Source organism: Girardinichthys multiradiatus, chromosome 12, assembly GCF_021462225.1.
Source record: "Girardinichthys multiradiatus isolate DD_20200921_A chromosome 12, DD_fGirMul_XY1, whole genome shotgun sequence".
In the NCBI taxonomy this organism is placed as follows: domain Eukaryota; kingdom Metazoa; phylum Chordata; class Actinopteri; order Cyprinodontiformes; family Goodeidae; genus Girardinichthys; species Girardinichthys multiradiatus.
The window spans coordinates 52,337,210-52,359,391 of NC_061805.1; the positions used below are offsets into that span (position 1 = coordinate 52,337,210).

At 42.1% G+C, this 22,182-nt stretch overlaps 2 protein-coding genes across 3 annotated transcripts in view; both read right to left on the minus strand.

Annotated features, from left to right (window-relative positions):
• The window catches only part of c5 (complement component 5), a 37,584-nt gene extending 26,383 nt beyond the window's left edge, over positions 1–11,201 (minus strand). For both annotated transcript variants that reach the window (XM_047382283.1, XM_047382284.1), the window contains exons 1-11: positions 11,052–11,201; positions 7,852–8,047; positions 7,609–7,762; positions 7,363–7,433; positions 7,167–7,264; positions 6,998–7,080; positions 6,830–6,920; positions 6,628–6,736; positions 5,476–5,608; positions 5,277–5,392; positions 3,673–3,861 (exon numbers count right to left, since the gene is read on the minus strand). In XM_047382283.1, the coding sequence (XP_047238239.1) occupies positions 3,673–3,861; positions 5,277–5,392; positions 5,476–5,608; positions 6,628–6,736; positions 6,830–6,920; positions 6,998–7,080; positions 7,167–7,264; positions 7,363–7,433; positions 7,609–7,762; positions 7,852–8,047; positions 11,052–11,119 (1,308 nt within the window). In that variant the 5' untranslated portion in view covers positions 11,120–11,201. The remainder of the gene's footprint in view (positions 1–3,672; positions 3,862–5,276; positions 5,393–5,475; positions 5,609–6,627; positions 6,737–6,829; positions 6,921–6,997; positions 7,081–7,166; positions 7,265–7,362; positions 7,434–7,608; positions 7,763–7,851; positions 8,048–11,051) is intronic.
• A 3,824-nt stretch (positions 11,202–15,025) lies between these two features.
• On the minus strand, positions 15,026–21,752 carry prdm12b (PR domain containing 12b). The gene is made up of 7 exons (XM_047381953.1): positions 21,418–21,752; positions 20,781–21,301; positions 19,558–19,623; positions 19,262–19,386; positions 18,345–18,500; positions 16,549–16,663; positions 15,026–16,329 (listed from the first exon to the last, which is right to left on the minus strand). Exons 2-7 carry the CDS (start codon positions 21,043–21,045, stop codon positions 15,866–15,868), a joined length of 1,191 nt encoding a protein of 396 aa, XP_047237909.1. The 5' UTR covers positions 21,046–21,301; positions 21,418–21,752; the 3' UTR covers positions 15,026–15,865.
• Between the last annotated feature and the right edge of the window lie 430 nt (positions 21,753–22,182).

Sequence of the window (22,182 nt, forward strand, 5' to 3'; positions counted from 1 at the left end):
TTTTCAGCAGATGGAAGCATGAAGTGCTCCAAAATCTCCTGATAGCTAGCTGCATTGACCCTGCCCTTGATAAAACACAGTGGACCAACACCAGCAGCTGACACGGCACCCAAGACCATCACTGACTGTGGGTACTTGACACTGGACTTCTGGCATTTTGGCATTTCCTTCTCCCCAGTCTTCCTCCAGACTCTGGCACCTTGATTTCTGAATGACATGCAGAATTTGCTTTCATCCGAAAAAAGTACTTTGGACCACTGAGCAACAGTCCAGTGCTGCTTCTCTGTAGCCCAGGTCAGGCGCTTCTGCCACTGTTTCTGGTTCAAAAGTGGCTTGACCTGGGGAATGCAGCATCTGTAGCCCATTTCCTGCACACGCCTGTGCACGGTGGCTCTGGATGTTTCTACTCCAGACTCAGTCCACTGCTTCCGCAGGTCCCCCAAGGTCTGGAATCAGCCCTTCTCCACAATCTTCCTCAGGGTCCGGTCACCTCTTCTCGTTGTGCAGCGTTTTCTGCCACACTTTTTCCTTCCCACAGACTTCCCACTGAGGTGCCTTGATACAGCACTCTGGGAACAGCCTATTTGTTCAGAAATTTCTTTCTGTGTCTTACCCTCTTGCTTGAGGGTGTCAATAGTGGCCTTCTGGACAGCAGTCAGGTCGGCAGTCTTACCCATGATTGGGGTTTTGAGTGATGAACCAGGCTGGGAGTTTTAAAGGCCTCAGGAATCTTTTGCAGGTGTTTAGAGTTAACTCGTTGATTCAGATGATTAGGTTCATAGCTCGTTTAGAGACCCTTTTAATGATATGCTAATTTTGTGAGATAGGAATTTTGGGTTTTCATGAGCTGTATGCCAAAATCATCCGTATTAAGACAATAAAAGACCTGAAATATTTCAGTTAGTGTGCAATGAATCTAAAATATATGAATGTTAAATTTTCATCATGACATTATGGAAAATAATGAACTTTATCACAATATGCTAATTTTTTTAGAAGGACCTGTAGTACTCCGTTGGCAGGAACTGAATGTAGGACAAACTCAAGAGAGGCGGGACTTAAGGCGGGACAGCCAATCAGCAGCAGGTGTCAGGTTTCAACAGGAGACAGAGGGAGAGAATCAGGATGGAGGGGGGAAACACAGCGAGTGCAACATGGAGGAAAGAGACTGAAAGTGCTGTGGAAAAACCGAGGGTGACCAACCACCTCACAAGGAAAAACTCCCACATCCCCCATGGTTGCAACGTCCATGGAGTGAATGGTGCTAAATAGGACCCTCGGCTGATTACAACTGGTGGAAATTAAATTAGAAAGCCACTGAGACTCAGCCTGCTTAACAGACTTTGGCTAGGACACTCTAAAATCTTTTTTTTTAAGTCATTCCGATTGAGATTTGTTGGTGAGCTTTGGATCATTGTCCTACTGCAGAACTCAAGTCTGTTTGAGCTTTGCTAAGGTGACAAACTGATTGGACATTTTCTTTCAGGATTTTCTGATGGAAACCCGAATTTGTGGTTTCATTAATTGAAACAAGTCCAGGTCCAGAGGAACTACAGCGGCTCCAGACCATCACACTACCACCACCAAGTTTCACAGCAAGTCAAATTTATTCAATTCAGTTTATTTATAACGAGCCAAATGACAACACGTCGTCTAAACGCACTTTACAAAACAAGTACATTTAAGGCTAGGCTTAAAACTTTCCTTTTTGATAAAGCTTATAGTTAGAGTGGCTTAGGTTATCCTGAGCTATCTTCCTTATTTTTTACCTCCGTCTTCTTCCCTCCCTGTTAGATGGAGTAAAGGGGAGTCAGGTTTAGCCTAAACCGGCTCAGTTATGGTTGAGGTCCAAACACACCCTCCATTTCTGCTACCTGTATGACCCCTTCTCTTTTCCAATGGTTATAATCAGTCTGACAGAGAGAGGTATCCCAATCATTGTGGTTTTTAGTAGAACAATGACCATCAGTGGGCTCTAGATGGATAAACTGTCTACTTTTAAGGCTAGACTTAAAACTTTCCTTTTTGATAAAGCTTATAGTTAGAGTGGCTTAGGTTATCCTGAACTATCTCTGTAGTTATGCTGCTATAGGCTTAGGCTGCTGGAGGACATAATGACCACTTTCACCCTCTTTGCTACATTCTCATACTACTCTCCGATTTTACATTATTTGCCGTTATTTCAGTTTTTAACTTTGTTCTCTCTTTTCTCTTCCTAGAAGCTACACCTGGCCTGACTCTGTGTCTACCTGTGACACCTTTCTGGAGAGGGGAATCGTCCGAGCTTCTGCTGGCAACAACTTAATGCTCACCTTCTACAGATGATCCACATGGCCCTGTCTTTCAGTGTTTAACCCTTTCTCTCTCCTAGACATGGCTACTGACTGAGCTTCTACTGTAACTAACTCTATGTTCTCTCTTTCAGACTCTAACCTTGAAAACTGGATCAGAGTTTATCTGTTCTTTCTTTCTAGATGAAACGACTAAAGGAGCTACATCCATTAACATTTACTTTTCCTTCCCATAGAAAGTACTCCTGGATCAGTGCTTCTTTGTTCTCTTTGTGTCTCTGCTCTGGTCTCTCAAACCTCCAGTCGGTCGTGGCAGATGGCCGCTCACACTGAGCCTGGTTCTGGTTCTGCTGGAGGTTTCTTCCTGTTAAAAGGGAGTTTTTCCTCTCCACTGTCGCTACATGCATGCTCAGTATGAGGGATTGCTGCAAAGTCAACACCAGTGACTGTCCACTGTCTCTACATGCTCATCCAGGAGGAGTGAATGCTGCAAGTCACTGACTGGATGCAATCTGCTGGGTTTCCTTAGACAGAAAAACTTTTTATCCAATTTGAATAAATAACTGAATCTGACTGAACTGTTCAATGGTTACAATTAATTGGGATGTATGAACCTGACTGTTGTGAAGAACCTTGAGACAACATGTGTTGTAAATTGGTGCTATATAAATACACTGAATTGAATTGAATTGAAGTACATTTAATCTAATCATCCAGACAGATTCCAAGTCAGGTTCATACATTCCAAAATCATCCGAGTTATGAAACAATGCAGTCAAGTTACTGAAATTGGATAAAAAGTTTTTCTATCTAAGGAAACCCAGCAGATTGCATCCAGTCAGTGACTTGCAGCATTCACTCCTCCTGGATGAGCATGTAGAGACAGTGGACAGATTTAATATGTACATGAACAAACCAGCCTAGTGCTGTTTCCCTGATCCCTAGGGCACATTCAAACCTTCTGAGGGGATGATGGTCTTTTTCTGAAATGCTGGTTGTTTTAAGACAGATTTAATTGGACACACACCCTCCAATGTTCTCACTGTGGTTCTCTGGAGTCCCATGGCATAGAAATGGCTTTGTAACCCCTTCCAGAATGATAGATGTCAATGACTTCTCATCAGTTTTTGAATTTCAGTTAAAGAACATGATATGATGCAGTTTGAGTTCTTTTATTCTTCTTCATGCTCTCCCAGAGGTTCTGTTTTTGTGATATCTTGTTTCTACGGTTCTGGGAGCAATCAGACCTGGTTAAAGCTAGTGAACCAGCTTCAGCATTAAAAACCTGTAAGGGGGTACAAACTTCTCACAGCCCTGCAATGAGGAGAGAAGCAAAGGAGATCATCCAAATGTAAAATAGGAAGAACTGAGTTTTTCTCACCTTCAGCAATGCTCTGACTGCATTTTTCTGGGGATTACAGATATAAAACAAGAGGCCATCAGATCCACTGCTTGTGGTCTCCCCACAGGACATCACCTCTCTTTCCCCTCCATTCATAATCAGCTGACGCTCCACCAGACGCACTGGTACCTGGCTCACCGGCTTGTCTAGGTGATCCTTCACCAACACCTGCAGAGACAAAGATGCTGTTAAAGATCTCATCCTCCACATCAGAGCTCGGGTTGAGCAAAACCAAAGACCTTCTGAGATTATCAGCAGCAACTTTCTGACATAAAACTAATCTTTTTAACAGTTCATTTGAACGATGACTCAGCTTCTTGAGTTGATGCATCTTAAAGTACAGAAAATATTCCTGTTGGATCTGAGGGAAAGATTTCAGAAGATAAAGAGCATTCCAGTTGTATGTGTTTAGGGCTATGTAGCTCCAGACCGCTCAGGGCGCCCACCATCACCCTGGTCCACCACCCAGAATTGGACCATTGACCACTGGAAGAAGGTGGGCTACTCTGATGGATGTTACCTGGGGCAGACAGCAGGATGCCCTCTGGAGGCAGAGAAATGCTTTGAAATGTTCAGCTGGGGTCCCTTGGTCTTCTACAACAGGATAGTGCTTCCTGAAATGTTTCCAGAACAACACAAAAACTGGTCTTGAGTCTTAGTTTTGGCACCCAACCACGGATCTTTGGGATTCTGTGGAAAAACAAGGCTGATCCAAGGAGACTCCAATTCCCAGCTTCCAAGGAGGACCTGCTGTTGTGTACTGACATCCACCAGATCCAACAACACAACAGACTTTGAAAAGTCTAACAGAGTCTTAGCCTCAACGAGTTACGTCTGTGTGCACTGCAGAGGGGGCCCCAGTCTGGGGTCCGGTTACAGCTTCTTATTTTACATGGAGGTAGATCTTTGTAAATTAGATTACTGGAATGTATGAACCCAACTTGGAATTTGTAGATTCCACCTTATTGACTTTGTAAAGTGCCTTAAAATGAAATTTTATTTATTTCAGTATTTGATGTCAAAAGGTTTAACTTATATATAGAAACATTTCCACAGGGAACCTGGAGTCAGAGCTTCAAGCTACAACACACAGATGTTGTCTCTGGTCCAGAAACACAAGAAATGCAACAGCTGAGGCCCATTATGTGTGGTGCCACTGAGGAAAAAAAGGGCTGGACTATTTCTCAGTGGTCCAAAGGCCAGGATATTTTTGAACTTGTCATGCTTCCTTCTGCTGGCAGTCTTTATGGAGATGCTGAATTCGTTTTCCAGGAGGACTTGGCACCGACCGACACTGCCAAAACTACCAATACCAGGTTTAATCACAATAGTAACACCAGCAAGCCGGCCTGACACAAGCCCCACAGATAATTTATGGAATATTGTAAATAGAGAGATGAGAGGCACTAGTACTAACAATGCAGCTGAAGGCCAGTATTAAAGCAACCTGGGCTTCCCGAACACATCAGCAGAACCACAGGCTGATCTCCTCCATCCACCATGATCCACCAATTCATGCAAAGGGAGCTCCGAACAAGTACCAAGCGCTAAACACTTTCCAGGTCAGAATCTATGGTGCACACCTGGATATTGTAAGGAAGTCCAGGTTTGATGAATGGAGGTGTTGAGATGAGGCTCAGACGGAACGGTGACCTGACAAACTTCACTGAAGCAAACTCGGCCTCCTGAGTGATCCCACCTGGAACATAACATCCAGTTCAAAATAAAGTTAATGAATGTGGGGATAAGGACATGTTTGAGGGTGGCGTGATGTGAGCGTACCTGTGTCCTCCTGTAACAGCACAGCTACATACAGGTAACCTCCCACCAGGCTATCCAGGTCTCTTGGTCCATCGTGTTTGTGCAGAACCTTCTGCATGTTAACGGTCACATCTAGCTCACCTGTTTGAGACAGCTGGGAAAACGATACACAAACAAGCCCCATGTATGTTAGAAAATGTCACACTGGAGTTTCATTAGTTTCTAAGACAGGTAACCCAAACCTTTCATATCAACATGTCAGAAAAAGTCCTGCCGTTGTTATACCTTGTGACCAGATAACGGAAAACAGGTCTCAGGTGGCGGTTTAGGCTTAAACAACTGAACGAGGAAGAGCTCAAAGTGGATGTGCTTGGAGATCCTCCTGAGTAAACACCATCAGGTGTAGGAAAGTGATCCTTTTAGTAAGTCACTGGAGAATTATGTGAAAAATTATTGCCTGATTTCCTCTGGAGAATAAACACCTTGGTAAGGCCCACCTGGATAAAGACTATTTGAATAATTTGTCATGAAGACCAGAAGACACATCTGAATAAATCTGCTGAATTTATTAGAACCAACCAGACATAAATAAAACTCTCTGATGAAGACCATTTACATTACCTTATTGCTGAGTTGACTTTTGTGTTAACCAAGCCTGAACCAACTCAACTTGAGGACAATAAAACATCGGTTCACTTTTCAGATAGACCGGCCTCAAACAAGGAATAATGGATCAAACCCGACTTTAAAACAGAAACCACTTGAACAACCCCAGCAGTCGATGAGCTCCAACCGGAATAAAATGTCACGCTGTATCTTAAAGAAGTTATAATTTTTTTATTTGGTGACCCTTAAAACCACCAAGGTACTGTGCCCCAAATGAAAGAAGGGTTTGGAAACGCAAAGAATGAGAATAACTTGAAGAGTCGCCTAAAATATCTTAAACCAAGACCTGTGAGACTTTATATGTTGTTCTTGAAGAATAGGATGCTTAGTCAGTCTACGCAGACCGATGTACCGAGGATAAGATGATGTTAACATCTCACAATGTGACCAAACTTTGGATTTCAGAATATATTAAATCTTAACCGACCATGTAGAACCTGAACCTGATAAATGTTTCTCTGAGATCTGTGGTTAATATGGATGCTGTTTCAGGTTCGTGCTGCTTACTCTTTCTCTGGTGATTGATGTGGGAATGATAACGGGAGCATCTTTCCCTCTAACATATCCATAACGCAGAAAAACCTCTCCTTCAGCAACTGGTGCACCGTGAAGATACCTGCCACAGGTACAAATAGCACAGGGTTGGACTCAGAGCAAAACTAACTGTTCAGCTTAAATGTTTGAGCAGCTTGTGGAGATCGTTCTTCACCTGGCAGAAATCTTGAAGTTGAACTGACTGAACTGACTGTGACTGATGTAGTTTGTCTGTGGGTTCATCAGGATGGAGAAACTAGGAAGAACTGATAGAACAGAAGAACATTACAGATCATCACTTCCTCCAGGCTGGCTAATATGGGACTATGTTGCTTAAACGCACCATATTCTTTAACTTCAAAGTCTGTCTCTGCTTTTGTTGTGAAATCGTTTGTGTAAGAAGCTTCTATTGTCCAAATTCCCAACCTGTAATTACAGGAATATCAGAAAAGTCATCTTGGAATAACCTTGAGATTTTCATGCTATTCCAGAGGTCTCACTGGGTTTCATACTTTGGTTTGACGGGGATCTTAAACGGGTTTTGCATAGACGGGATTCCATTGTTCACATCAATAATCTCCACAACATCTACAATTATTTGATCCGGATCCTGTTGGGGACAAAGGGATTCATCAAAGTCCACATGGTGGTGAAGTGTAAGCACATTTCGGACCTCACTGCAGGACTTCCTGGACTAATCCCACTTACCTTGAAGGTCAAGAAGACACTGCGATTGGCTGGTCTCAGCTCCTTGTTCATGGAGAAAGCCCTCACTTTGACTAACCACATAAAATGACAACAAGAAACTGTTTTATTCTGGAGGCTTGACCACTTTACACATGGAATATTTATTTCCTGGATTAATGAGGATTATCTGTGCAAAAAGCAGTTAAACAGAAACAGAACCACAAAGTCTGGCGGTTTAGTTGAAGAAGCCATGAAATAAGATCCCACCTTTCTGATCAGGGGTGTAGAGAGGTTTGTCTGTTTGGATAAACAGGAAGCCGTTGGATCGGCTAACGGGAATAGACTGGTGTTGGTTGATCCCATCTGATTGGACATGGAGAATCACATGATTCAAATCCTTATTCTCTGGGTGTTTTAACAACTAAAGCAAAACAAAAACACAGGTATAAATTATTTAATAAAAACCCCAGATGATTTGCATGTAATGTTGTTTCAGATGTAATTTCTCACCCGAATTTTAGCAATGCCCTGGTAGTTATTTAGGCTGTTAAGCCTCAGAGAGTCCTTAGACAGTTCCCTCTGATCCGAAGCCAAGGAGGTCTTCAAGAAGACGTAGACGGTTACCTCATTCGTATAACCGAACAGCTGAACAAACACCGTTTCTGTAGCATCCAGGCACACCGAGAGGGGGGCTGTGATCAGAAAGCTGAGAGACACATGTGAAGTCATCACCTCTGATGTAACATAACAGTGAAGACTTCATTAGAAATGGAAGCTGTTTACTATGGTTGGGGGAGACACAAAGATCCTTATGATAAAACAGTTCATAATCAGCGGCCAGTTAGACACTATAGAAATCGATAGAAATCCATGGAAACCTGCAGGATTTTTCCTTTTGAATAAAATCTGCAGTTTTCTTCACAGGATCCGTCTGTTTTCAGATGTTTCTCTTCAGGATCTTTCATGTTTTAGGATCTGTGCAATGAGCCATATGTTACTGACCGCAAGCAGAAACAGTAAAAACGCAGCATAACATGTAGATTTAGTCTGGTAACATTAATAGTCAGCTAATCAATACAGTGGTCAGCTCTAAACTTTACTAGTGATGTGATTGTCATTGATCTCTGTCACTGTGAACATGTTAGATCCAAACAGCATGTTGCCCAAAGTGATTTACTGCAGGGCAGACATCAGAGTACAGCAAACAGAAATGTTTTAAAACTGAATAAACCTCTAACCTTTCAATCATGAAGGAGCTGCCAGAAATAAACCCAGAGTTCTGACAGCAGAGGGACTGGATGGAGCCAGAGAACCAAGTGTCACCAACATTGTTCAGAAGAGAAGATTAACCATATCTAACACGTGACTTGTTTTAATGTCATAAAGAATTGGAAAATTTACCTTTTACCAGTTTTTATTACCCTCAGACAGTTTAGAAGTGGTTCTGGTTCCAGTTCCTTTAACTCTACCTGCGGGTTGATTTGGACCGCAGTCATCCATCCTCACCTGACTGGAAATATTAACTACACAACTGTTTAATTAATTGAGACGAAGGGCAACAATAATCTGATCTGGGAAAACATTGATAATCTAACAAGTAAAACTCAAAACTCTCCTAAACTTAATGCACAGGGAGAATTATATACGGTCTTCTTGATCCTGTAAGAAAACTAGGAGAAAATGTCTTGACAAGGAAACCGGAAATTGTTCCTAGAGACACAACAAACCAGGTGTTCTAGCTGGTTGGTACAAATAAATCATGAGTGCATAAAATGCTCCAACACCAGAGATGAGTGTTTAAGTCTCATAGACGTCCCTTGTCTCGTCCTCTTACTCATTTTACAAGTAGTTCTGGTTTACTCCCAATGCAGTCTGGTTTTATGTCTGAAGCTGCTTCCTTCCATTAAACAGAGCAAATCCCAGTAAATCAGGTGCAACGAAGGAGGGGAAGCTGGGCTGAATTTCTAGACATGCATGAAGCAGTTGATTCCATATAGATATACGACTGCTAGAAGTTTATTATGGGGTTCCTCAAGCTTCAGTACTTGGATCAATGTTGTTTCTGTTGCCTCTGAAATGACTTGAATCATCTATTGTACTTAATGAGAGAACATTTTTATAAATTAACGTCATTGTTTGAGATCCATAAACACAACCAAATTCATCATTTGTTGGTATTTTTATTAATTAAAAAATAAATGTTTGATAAATGATGAAGTAGAAATAATGTTAATAATATTAATTAAGCCAGTCGTCCACGCTGTGCAGCTGCACGTTAATATCAATTTATTTATTTAGATTTAATAACTATATTTATTTATATTGGCATTTTATTTATTTTGCTGTATATTTGGTAGTTTTTTGATATTGCCATAGATATGGCAGTTTTTACTGAAGAACCATAAGAATTTTGACTAAAGTTAATTAATCAACACATTTTTGTCAAATTAAACACATCGTTATTCAGGACTTGGTAGATTTTCAGTTTCCAAATTATATAAAGAATAAAAGTTTTAGCCTGAAAATATCCAGAAATAGTTTGAAAACTGATCATTTATGACCACGGAGGATAACTCTGCTCAAAAAGCCTTCAGTGAATCTTAAACAGCAATGGAATAAAAGAAAGTAAAACATTAAGTCATTTTAAATATGTATATATATATATATATATATATATATACACAATTCAGTTTTATTTATATAGTGCCAATTCACAATATATGTTTATGTATGTAGTGAGAAGAAGGAAAGGTTGAGGAAATTCAGTTAATTGTCTCATTTAGTGTTGGGTGTTGTGGTCTGTTGTGAATATTTCCTCTTTTATGAGAAGTTCTTCTGGTTTGTGTGAAAAGTGGCTTCTGTATGTTAGACTTGATGTATTCTCTGAGATTTTTGGGTCTGTTTGTTTTTCTTGTTTATTTCTGAAGAATCCATCAGACTGAACTTTGAGATAATTTTATATTCTGTCTTGTTTTTTATTGATTTTACTGTAAATATTTGGTCACCAGGTCAGAGAGTACACCCACCTGTCTGCGAAGGTCATATGTGTGACCCCTGCTGCTGCTTGGACAGAAGGCAGAATAAAGAAACTTGCACCCTGACCTGAGTTTACAGATAACACCGTTTACCTGTCTGTTGAACTACTAGCAAGGCCAGTTCTGGTTCTAAAGGTCGCATGTTTCCATCCATCCACGCAGCTCAAATAAAACTGTTTACATGCAACTTGTTCTCTGGAGATTCCTCAACTTCTCACCATGTTTCTTCCCAGCTCTGAACTCCAGCTTTATTTAAAGGACTTTCAACTTTAAAGAGAAACCCTGTGCTGACTTTTCTGTGTGCACGTCCTTGAAGCAGAGCTTGTTTCTGGTTCACCTGGCAGGGGATTAGTCCTACATGTTGCTGTGTTCAAGAACATTATTAGCCAGCTTGAAAACCTAGATGTAACTCTCAGAATAGAACCCAATCAGGACAACAAATTTCTGTCATATTAAGGAAGGAAAAGGTTTGAAAAGTGCTTTCATCATCTCGTTTTACACTATAAAAACCATGAGTTTGGACATTTCTGGACATATTTTTAATATCTTCCATTAATTAACTCTACTGTGGAGCCTGGAGGCTGCCAGCACCTCTCGAAGATCACTTTAAGCTGCTTTAAAACAAGCTGTACAATAACAATAAAACCACCAAACACAAAACATGAGTCCACTTACGACTGGCTCTGAGCATCTGTCCTCCAACTCAGACACCAACCCCAAACCAGCAGGAAGAACACCCTCATCCTGAAGACTGAGCTCTGGCAGAGACGACTGACCACACAGACGCTGAGCTTCTCTGTCGCTTATTGATCAGCTCAGATTTGAGAACACAGGAGTGTTTTTGTCCCAAAGGTGAGTTTACACAGTCTGTGTTTTCTGATCTTACCCAACACCGATAACTTCTGCAGGGAAAATCAGCTGTTTGTTGGTTTCTCTTCTGAGTGTGTGTGTGTGTGTGTGTGTGTGTACTTCTTGCACATGATGCATCTACAGGTCCTTCTCAAACTATTAGCATATTGTGATAAAGTTCATTATTTTCCATAATGTCATGATGAAAATTTAACATTCATATATTTTAGATTCATTGCACACTAACTGAAATATTTCAGGTCTTTTATTGTCTTAATACGGATGATTTTAGCATACAGCTCATGAAAACCCAAAATTCCTATCTCACAAAATTAGCATATTTCATCCGACCAATAAAAGAAAAGTGTTTTTAATACAAAAAACGTCAACCTTCAAATAATCATGTACAGTTATGCACTCAATACTTGGTCGGGAATCCTTTTGCAGAAATGACTGCTTCAATGCGGCGTGGCATGGAGGCAATCAGCCTGTGGCACTGCTGAGGTCTTATGGAGGCCCAGGATGCTTCGATAGCGGCCTTTAGCTCATCCAGAGTGTTGGGTCTTGAGTCTCTCAACGTTCTCTTCACAATATCCCACAGATTCTCTATGGGGTTCAGGTCAGGAGAGTTGGCAGGCCAATTGAGCACAGTGATACCATGGTCAGTAAACCATTTACCAGTGGTTTTGACACTGTGAGCAGGTGCCAGGTCGTGCTGAAAAATGAAATCTTCATCTCCATAAAGCTTTTCAGCAGATGGAAGCATGAAGTGCTCCAAAATCTCCTGATAGCTAGCTGCATTGACCCTGCCCTTGATAAAACACAGTGGACCAACACCAGCAGCTGACACGGCACCCCATACCATCACTGACTGTGGGTACTTGACACTGGACTTCTGGCATTTTGGCATTTCCTTCTCCCCAGTCTTCCTCCAGACTCTGGCACCTTGATTTCTGAATGACTTGCAGAATTTGCTTTCACCTGAAAAAAGTACTTTGGACCACTGAGCAACAGTCCAGTGCTGCTTCTCTGTAGCCCAGGTCAGGCGCTTCTGCCGCTGTTTCTGGTTCAAAAGTGGCTTGACCTGGGGAATGCGGCACCTGTAGACCATTTCCTGCACACGCCTGTGCACGGTGGCTCTGGATGTTTCTACTCCAGACTCAGTCCACTGCTTCCGCAGGTCCCCAAGGTCTGGAATCGGTCATTCTCCACAATCTTCCTCAGGGTCCGGTCACCTCTTCTCGTTGTGCAGCGTTTTCTGCCACACTTTTTCCTTCCCACAGACTTCCCACTGAGGTGCCTTGATACAGCACTCTGGGAACAGCCTATTCGTTCAGAAATGTCTTTCTGTGTCTTACCCTCTTGCTTGAGGGTGTCAATAGTGGCCTTCTGGACAGCAGTCAGGTCGGCAGTCTTACTCATGATTGGGGTTTTGAGTGATGAACCAGGCTGGGAGTTTTAAAGGCCTCAGGAATCTTTTGCAGGTGTTTAGAGTTAACTCGTTGATTCAGATGATTAGGTTCATAGCTCGTTTAGAGACCCTTTTAATGACATGCTAATTTTGTGAGATAGGAATTTTGGGTTTTCATGAGCTGTATGCCAAAATCATCCGTATTAAGACAATAAAAGACCTGAAATATTTCAGTTAGTGTGCAAAGAATCTAAAATATATGAATGTTAAATTTTCATCATGACATTATGGAAAATAATTAACTTTATCACAATATGCTAATATTTTGAGAAGGACCTGTATGTTGCGTTTTTCTCAGTCTTCAGTCCACAAACTTCGCAACACTTCATTTTGTTGCTGCTGAGGGCAACCTAGAAAAGATCAGAGACTTTGCTAATACTATTCTCTACACACACACACACACACACATACACACACACACACACACACACACACACACACACACACACACAAACACACACACACACACACACACACACACGATCGCTTGTGTTGAATTTGAAGCAATAAAATGCAGCAGGTCCAGCAACACTGGCTGAAAAACATGAACACCCATCCGGATCTGATATGATGATGACGTAAACAGACGCCACATTCATAAACACACATTTACACACCGATCGGTTGGAAACATGGAGGTAGGTGCCTTGCCCAGGGGTAAAAAGACAGGTGACAGGAGGAAGCTGGGATGTATCCCACAACCTCTAGTTGCCACAGTTGTAGTAGTGTTTGAAGTAATTATAATATAATAGTTTGCTAATAAGCTCATAAATCCTGACTGTGTAATACACCGGGGTGTCCAGCAGATGGCAGCAGTCTGTTGCAGTGATGGAGACACTATTTGACTTTAAAATTATTTTAATATTACTTTGATTAAGCCTCCTGTGTTTTAGTCCAACTGTAACACATTTGGCCCAGCTGGTTATTTTAGGGTGTATTTGAATTTTTTATTATACATATTTTTTTTGTGCCTAAAGTGGAGAACATCATGAGAGGAACCAGAAGAGTTAAGAACATCGGACCTGAGGAACAACGAGGCTGTGGTGTTTTCTAAATAAAGTGATGCTGCAGATTTATTGATTCATTTACAGATAAAAAGAGGACTGAAATTAAAAATGTGTCAGACTGTGAGGTTATTATAATAATAATTATGTGGGCATAAAGAAGAAACACATCTTGCTTGTTTTCTGTTGACCAGGGTTTTGAGGCAGAACCAATCGGACCGAGGGACATTTAACCAGTTAGGTTATGATAGTAAGTAACTTTATGTAACATTAATATGTTGTTCTGTGAAGCGGAAAGCCTGGTATTTATTAACATAATTTATGCTGAAATCTTTCAGTCAGGATATTCATAAAGGCTCAACATAGATGTTGAATTATTGAACCAAATTTTTCTTCCACGTGTGAGAAGGATCTGTTGCTGCTGCCTAAAAGAGACAGAAGGAGAATGGACCACATCTCCGCACGAAGCAGGTAGTGTTGGGGTATTATGATGATGGTCACCTGAGGAGATGTTGTTCCTCCTAAACCCAGATGTTCCACAACCAGTCAGAACCTCATTATCATAAACTGAGGCAAAAACTCTCAGAGACCCAGAGAAGGAAGGCGAATCCAGGGTCATCTCCTTTTCATCCATGACCTGAGGAGTCCTACAGAAACCCAGGGTCCTAAACCTTCATACAGAATAAAGACACGTTGCTTCCTGCTGCTGAAGGTCTTTTAAACGTCCATGACTTCATCTGCCAAAGTGATGAGCTCACCATCAGTGATGGTTAACAATGTTCTCACTCTGTGTTACGCGTTCCTGCACAATTCAAGCAGAGCCTCTGCTGGTGATCACCTGGTCCTTTGGTTGTTGCTGCAGACACCAACCACCTTCTGACCACGGTTCAATGGACCATTTAAACATGGCTCCTTCTGAGTGTCCCAAATATTCCTGGAAACTGGAACAGGTGAGGTGAACATTTGTTGGACTGGACCTCCACTGCATGCTCCTCATGGTCATTTTCATGGAGCCTGAGGGTTACCTCTGCAGCTTCACCACCACAACCAGACAGCTCCTCCTCACTGGTTGTGGTGGAGAACCTAACTACAAGGGTGAGGTGATGTTCCACATCCACAGAGCTCACAGGATCTTCTCATCAAAGCGATGGAGAGAACGTTTTCTGCTGCTGGCAGCTAGAAGGTGATGTAGATGGTCTGCATGTTTCTGGGTTTATTTAGTTTTATAATCTGGCTCCTGGGTGTGGGACAGTTTCTATTAGAGGTTCTGTTCTGGTTCCTGTCAGAGGAACCTTTGAACAGCTAAGAAGAAATACAGAGAAGAGTACAGGAGAAATACTTTATTAATACTTTATAGGTTTATAGTAGTTGTGACATATTTTATATCCAGATGTGTTTCATACATATAATCAAATAAAGTGACAGTAAACTTCAGAACATTTCATCTTCAAACTCAAGGTTTGTTCTTTGACGTCTAGAAGCTCATCAGCATCCAGGAACTTTGCACCAAACTCTGGAGGAACATCATGTCAAAACACGTTATAGGTTTTAACAGGAGAAGCAGTCTGTTCCACCCAAACCTGGAGACCAACCAGAACCCTTATTACTGGTAATATTATGAGCTACACCTGAACCCTCAGCCCCTTTTCATCCAGCAGAAACCTTCTGCAGATGTTCCATTTAGACTGACTGGTAGAAGAGGCCTCCGGGTTCGGACTGCAGGCCTTGTCTTTATACAGCACACATCACAACCTTTAACAGGAACCAGAAGCATGCAGAGAAACACAACATCAACAGGAGAACGTTCATCATCGTGCAGCTAGATGATCCAGAACCTCCTCATCCTGCAGAGGAAAACACTGAAAGCAGCATAGAACCCGTTTCCGATCAACCTGATTCATCTGCGTCATGGTTCTGAGATTCCAGGTCAAAAATCTCTGTGGATCCAAATGAGATCCAGCATGACTGCATTTATCCTGTTAGTTTATGGTCCAGAAATAATCTTCAACATTTAGTTTTTATCGTTTAACAGAATCAGGCTGATGGACACAGGTTCGTCAATTGTTTGTGCAGAAATCTTACGTCATTTGCGGCTGCTGCTCTTGTCTGTGATTGGTCAGCAGACCACATAGACTGTGTCTCTATTGGGTAGGACTTGTGTCGGATCACAGAACCATGGTGGGAATATGATGAACCAGCGAGGCGGGGTGAGGCACCGCGGTCAGCTGTGGAGGGTGAGACGCTGGAGGCGAGTGCACTCCTCCCACGACCACCACGCCGCCCACATGGGCGGCGGCCTCCGCGGTGGGCCGGTGCCTGGCGCTCTTCTGGTGCGCGCGCAGCCCGGCCAGCTGCGAGTACGCTGATTGGCAGACGTGGCACTTGTAGGGGCGTTCCCCGGTGTGCAGCCGCACGTGGTTCCTCAGCGTGGACGACTGGCTGAAGCGGCGGTTGCAGAAGCGGCAGACGAACGGCTTGTCCAGCGTGTGAATGCGCATGTGCGAACGCAAGTTGCTGCGGGAGTTGAAGCCGCGGTGACAGATGACGCAGCGCATGCGGCCTAGACTGGAAGAGGAGGAGGAGGAAGAGGAGGAGGAGGAGGAGGAGCCTTCGCAGGTGTGAAAGTCATCTGTAAGCAGGACAGAGGAGCATCAGCGATGATCAGACAGGAAGAACATCTAAATCACATTCTAAAGTTAGAAGGGTTCTGGTTCCGGTTCTGTTACTGAGCTGATTTTAGAACTTAGTTCATCCTGTCTTAGTGTTTTACTGCACAACGTCTTCCACCTCATCATCAAACCTGGCTCATTTTTAATTCTCATCTTTGGACAAAAATCAGTGAAATTACCAGCTTTGGTCTTCTTTGGCTGCTCCTCATCAGCTCCTGGGATTCCAGGAATTCCCAGGAAGGTGTTGTGGGAGTTTCCATACCAGACCAGCAGCTCCTGGTCTGGAGGGATTGTCTATGAACAGAAACCGCAGCGAATTTCATGTGGAGCTCCATCCAGCCAGTTAAAGAGGACTTCATTTTATTCTATTCTATTTTATGAAGCAGAAACATTTAATATCATAATTCTCTTCGTTGAGCTACTTTCCAACAGAATCTTTGGATTTGGTCTTTCTGCATGGAGTTTGCATGTTCTCCCTGTGCATGCGTGGGTTCTCACCAGGTTCTCCGGCTTCCTCCCACAGTCCAAAGACATGCCTGTTAGGTTAATTGGTCTCTAAATGGCCCTGAGGTGTGTGAATGAGTGTGTGTGTGTGTGCATGGTTGTTTGTGTGTTGCCCTGAGAGGAACCGGTGACCCGTCCAGGGTGAACCCAGCCTCTCACCCATAGACTGCTGGAGATACACACCAGCTCCCCCACGACCCACTATGGAATAAACGGTAGAAAATGACTGACTGATTTTCTGTATTTTTTGCTCTGTTATTTGATGCCAGCAGATGGCGCCACACACCAGGTTGGTTCCGGTTACAGGTGATCATTAAAACACACACACCTGTCCTCATCTGATCCAAACAGGAAAATTCTTCCCGATTCAGGAACAATCAGGACTTTTCCTCCTGAATCTTCTCCTTATTTCACACATTTACATTTAGTTTGAACCATTTAACCGTAAAATGTTTTCCTGTTTTTTAATATTTTCTTTCAGTTTAGCAGAGATTTCGCCTTAGCTCTTAACAAGCATCATTTCTAATTTAGCAAAATTCTGTCCGAACGTTAAAATCTAATTATGAAAAATAATTTACCACAAATCTATTCTTCAGACTGTTTCAAAGTTTATTTTATTGTTAGTTCAATTTATGAAATTGAATCGTTTTTTCTTTTTTAATTGTAATCATCATCTAAAAGAAAAAAGCCTGTTTTTATTTCCTTAAAACAAATTAAAAAAGAAAAATTACTACAGTCTCGATTTGTTTAAATTATGCTTTTATAAAATTGCAGCTTCATACTGATGAAAATAACCTGCAGCATTTATTACTTTTACAGCAATAATATGAAGTCTTTCTGTAATTTCCCTGGCAGGAACTTCATTATTATTATTATTATTATTATTATTATTATTATTATTATTATTATTATTATTATTATTATTATTATTATTATTATTATTATTATTATTATTATTACATCCATTTAACTTTAGTTTTTCCCAGGTTGCTCATCAGTTAATTATTAACATTCATTATATTACATCATCAGTCATGATGTCGTTTTATTGATTAATTTGAATAAAATAAAAAATAAAAACACTGAATAAAGGCTGAAAAGTCATCAAGATATTAAACTAAACATTTAAGCTAAATTAAAAGAAAACGTTATTTTATCTTCATAGAAATCTGAAAAAAGTTCATCTTTTATATTTGAAGCAAGATGAATATTTAAACGTGCAGATGCAGGAAAATAAAACGAAAAAAGGTGACAATAACATTTTTAAATGTCATTAAAAACAAACATTTGATTTAAAACTAAAAGTTTTTCTAATTATTATTTCTTTAATAATTGATTTTGGCTCCTTGAGGTGGAGAAACCTCCAGATCATTTTGTTTCTGATTAACATCTGAAATCATTTTTGAAAAGAATCATAATTCATTTTGGATAGATGTTAATTATATATTATGACTCTGACGCGTTGACTGACCTCCACCGCCTTGTAGAAGATGCTGCTGCCGATCTGGACCACCTCCAGGTTCTGCTCCTGCTCATTTCGCGCACACTTGATGTACGTCATCCAGCTCCTCTGGTCCTCCTGACTTGCATCGATGAAGTACCGGACCGTCCCGTCCTCGTTGAACACCTGACGGACGCAAAGGGACGTTCAGAACCTGCAGAGCTCCATTTATTCAGACTGATGATGCTGTGGAAACTGGGTCGAAGAAACGGTTATTTGACAGAACCTGGGAACAGGACTAACAGGGGATTTTATTGTCAAATAAAAATGTTGAATTGTATCAGAAGTTCGGGTTCTGGTGTTGAGCAGAAAGGTTGTTCTGCTGTTTTAGTTGCCAGTGAAGTTCTAGTAATATGGATCGGCTGGTTCGGTCTGTTCTGCTCAGAAATATATTTGGGTTTTCTCCTCCTAACTTATGAAGCAACCATAAAATCAGGCGCTAACTGCGACCAACAGCAGCTTTAGTTGACTGTTGAATTCCCGCAGAGGAGAAAGATCCTGACCAATCAGAACCCAAATCAGCAGTTCTGAAAACCTAACAGGACCGAACATTTAGAGCCTTCTTGTTGAATAAATGCTGATCATTCGGATTCATGCTACTGCTCTATTCTACAGCTTTATTATAGAAATATGAATGTTTAATATCTACTGGGTTCCTGTTGATGTTCTGATGAACAAACTAACGTCGTTTTATTCGTGTAGAAACCAAACCAGGACCAATAAATGTTCCAGAACTGCTGGGATGTGCTCGATTTACAGTGAAACCCACTGGTTCTGTTCAACGCTGCAGCAGGTTCTTAGGAAGGGCTGCTGAGCTCTGGTTCTACAGGAGGTGCTGGACGGAATTCATCCAACCCTCTGACGGCAGAAGAGGACATGAGCTTCACCTCCCACATCAGGTTGTTGTTCTTGTACAGGTCGACGTGCTCAGGAGCAACCAGGCGTCCGGTGAACGGGCCCATCTCGGTTCCTGCCTTGATCCAAGTTTTAGAGAAAATCCCGAGACCTTCTCCTGCAGCACAGAGAGGCTCAATCATTCAGCTGGTCAAAGATTCTGCAGAACATCTACCAGAACATCTCCAGAGCGTCTGCATGAATAAAAGCCACCAGGTCCAAAAATCTACAGCATGAAATATTTTCCCATTTAGTTTCAGAAGAAGACAAATAAGAGTTGTGTGATTACCTGGTACCGAGCTCTGGGCGATGATCACCTCACTGGGTAGAACCAGACTGGACAGCTTCTGCACTTCTGGACACAAACAGAACCAGAACACACACATAAGCCCTGTTCTGGTCATTTACACATGATACTGAAAGCAGGGTTGAATGGACTTTTCTCTGTTTCAGCCGAACCTCCTGCTGCTCACCGAGCCCAGACAGGAACCAGGGACATCCCCGGTGAAGACAGAGAAAGTCCCAATGTCCGGCACCAAATAAAAGTCATGGGAGAAAATATGAATAAAAAGAAAAGAACCTAAATAAAAGTTCGGCCTCCTCGGTGTCTCTGCGCGTTTCACGGCTCAGTCGGAACCGTGAAACGCGCAGAGACATAAAGCTGAAAAAGAGATTTAAAACATGTTGGAAGATTATCTGAAGCTAAAAGCAGAAAAGAAAAACTCAGTACAAAAAGAGAACCGTGAAGCGGAGGGTTGGGCCCGAACCGCCGTTTCAATTCCTGCGCAGAGAAACAGAAGCAGAAATATTTCTGTCAAAATTACATGAAATGATCAAGACACAAAATCAAAGCTTGAACAGCTTCTCTGGAAATATTTCTAACGAAATTAATCAAAAAACAAAACGAAATAAACGAAAAAATCAAGTTAAAATGTAAAGGAAATCATTTATTGGACCGAGAGAACCCGGCCGCATGGAGATGAGCTGGAACCCTAAAATATCATTTACGTGTTTGAAAATGTTTCAGGAACTCATAACTGATCCAAAGCTTGTGAATAAATGGACCAGAACCATGATTCTGCATTTACTGACGGTGGAAGCTTTGGATCCAAGCCGTTTAAACCGAATCAGTTTGGGTCATTCCCGAACATCTGATCCGGTTGAAACTGTAAAGAATGTTAAAAATTAAATACAATTATTTGAAAACAGGAATTTATTTTTGCTTCATTCTTTAATTCCATATAAATTGTTCTAAAATAAAATAAATGATGTAATAAACCGAACCTGCGGAACATTTTCAGCTAAAATCTAAACCTAATCTAAAGTTTCTTAGTTGGAAATGGGTTTTATTCAGTTCGTTTCCGTTGTTTTCTTCAAGCTGAGCTAAAATCAAACCAACTCCGTGTGAAACGTTGGCTGAACCCGACCTGTGTGGATTTCAGGTTCGGTTCTGCGGGTTAAAGCTGCTTCCAGGGCAACAGGACCACTAACGGACCGGAACCGACCACTCACCTCCAGAGAAGGACTGCGCGAGCACCTCGGCCGTGAAGGCGGTCTTGAGGCTCGCGCTCGGTCCGGTTCGCTCCTCGTGCTGCAGGTGATGCTGGTGCACGTGAGGCTGCTGCTCGCCCAGCACGTGCCTCCAGCGGCCGTACAGGAAGCTGTGAAGGATGTCCGACGTGATGATGTCCGCCAGGGAGAGCAGCTGCTGCGGCTGCTGCGGCTTGAAGGCCGGCTTCAGGGCCAGAGAAGAGCCGGCGGGCAGCACGGAGCCCATGGCCGAGGAGGAGCACGGAGGTCCGGTGGAGGTCCAGAGGAGAAGCAAGTGGCTGAAAACTCTGCGGAGACGAAACTGGAAGCGAAGGAGCGCCTGAGGTTCTGTCTGGAGAAACTGATGAAGGGAAAAATCCAGAAGCTTTAAGTTCAAACCGGCGTGTTGGTTGTTGACAGAAGTTCAGAGAAGCTGCAGCAAAACCGAGCTGAGAGAGAGAGAGAGAGAGAGGGGGGGTCTTTATACTGGAGCTCCAGCATCTCTGGGGAAGAAGAAGGAGGAAGAGGAGGAGGAGGAGGAGGAGAAGATCTGTTATTGGCTTCTGTCTCACACTCAATTAGAGCTGAAGAAGTGGTGTGTGTGGGTCACAGGTTCAACCTTTAGTTGAGATCGTCAGCGAGGGAAGCATTACATCCAACTATTAAACATGGTGGAGGTTTCGTCATGCTCTGGGCTGCCAGATAAAGTTTAAGAGCCAGCAGAAAGTGGTCCTCCATGAAGCTGCAGCAGGTGGAGGTCTGACTGAAGATGTTCTCAGAGACCCTCAGAAAATCTGCAGGTTTACACCATTTCTATCTGAGGACACGTCAAACCCAGAAGCGCTGGAATCCAGTCTGAGTGACGGAGCAGAAAACCAGATTAAGGTTCGGATTACAGAGAGACAGCTGCCGTCTTCATCCTCCTCCTCCTCCTCCTGTCGGCTCCCAACACGATTATTGTTCCCTATTTCACTCTGATCTGTATTTATGAGCTTTTAAACATTTATTACCCCCTCCCAAACACACACACACACACACACACACACACACACACACACCACACACACACACACACACACACACACACACACACACACACACACGGTATTATTACCGCCTTTTATTCAGTTGAAACGTCAAAATAAATCCATTTAATTTATCTTTTTATCCTAAAACAATAAAACCAAGCAACTTTTGATGATTAACATAAATTGATTTTTCAAATTTAAAAAGAAAAGTGAAATAAAATCCAGCAGAACCGAGCCTGAACGGGCCGGGAGTCTAAAGGTTTTAAAGTGGAATAGATTTAGGAACCTGTTGATTTGGTTTGATTTGAACTGAATGTATTCTTTTAATGAACATCACATTTTATTTTTCTTCATGT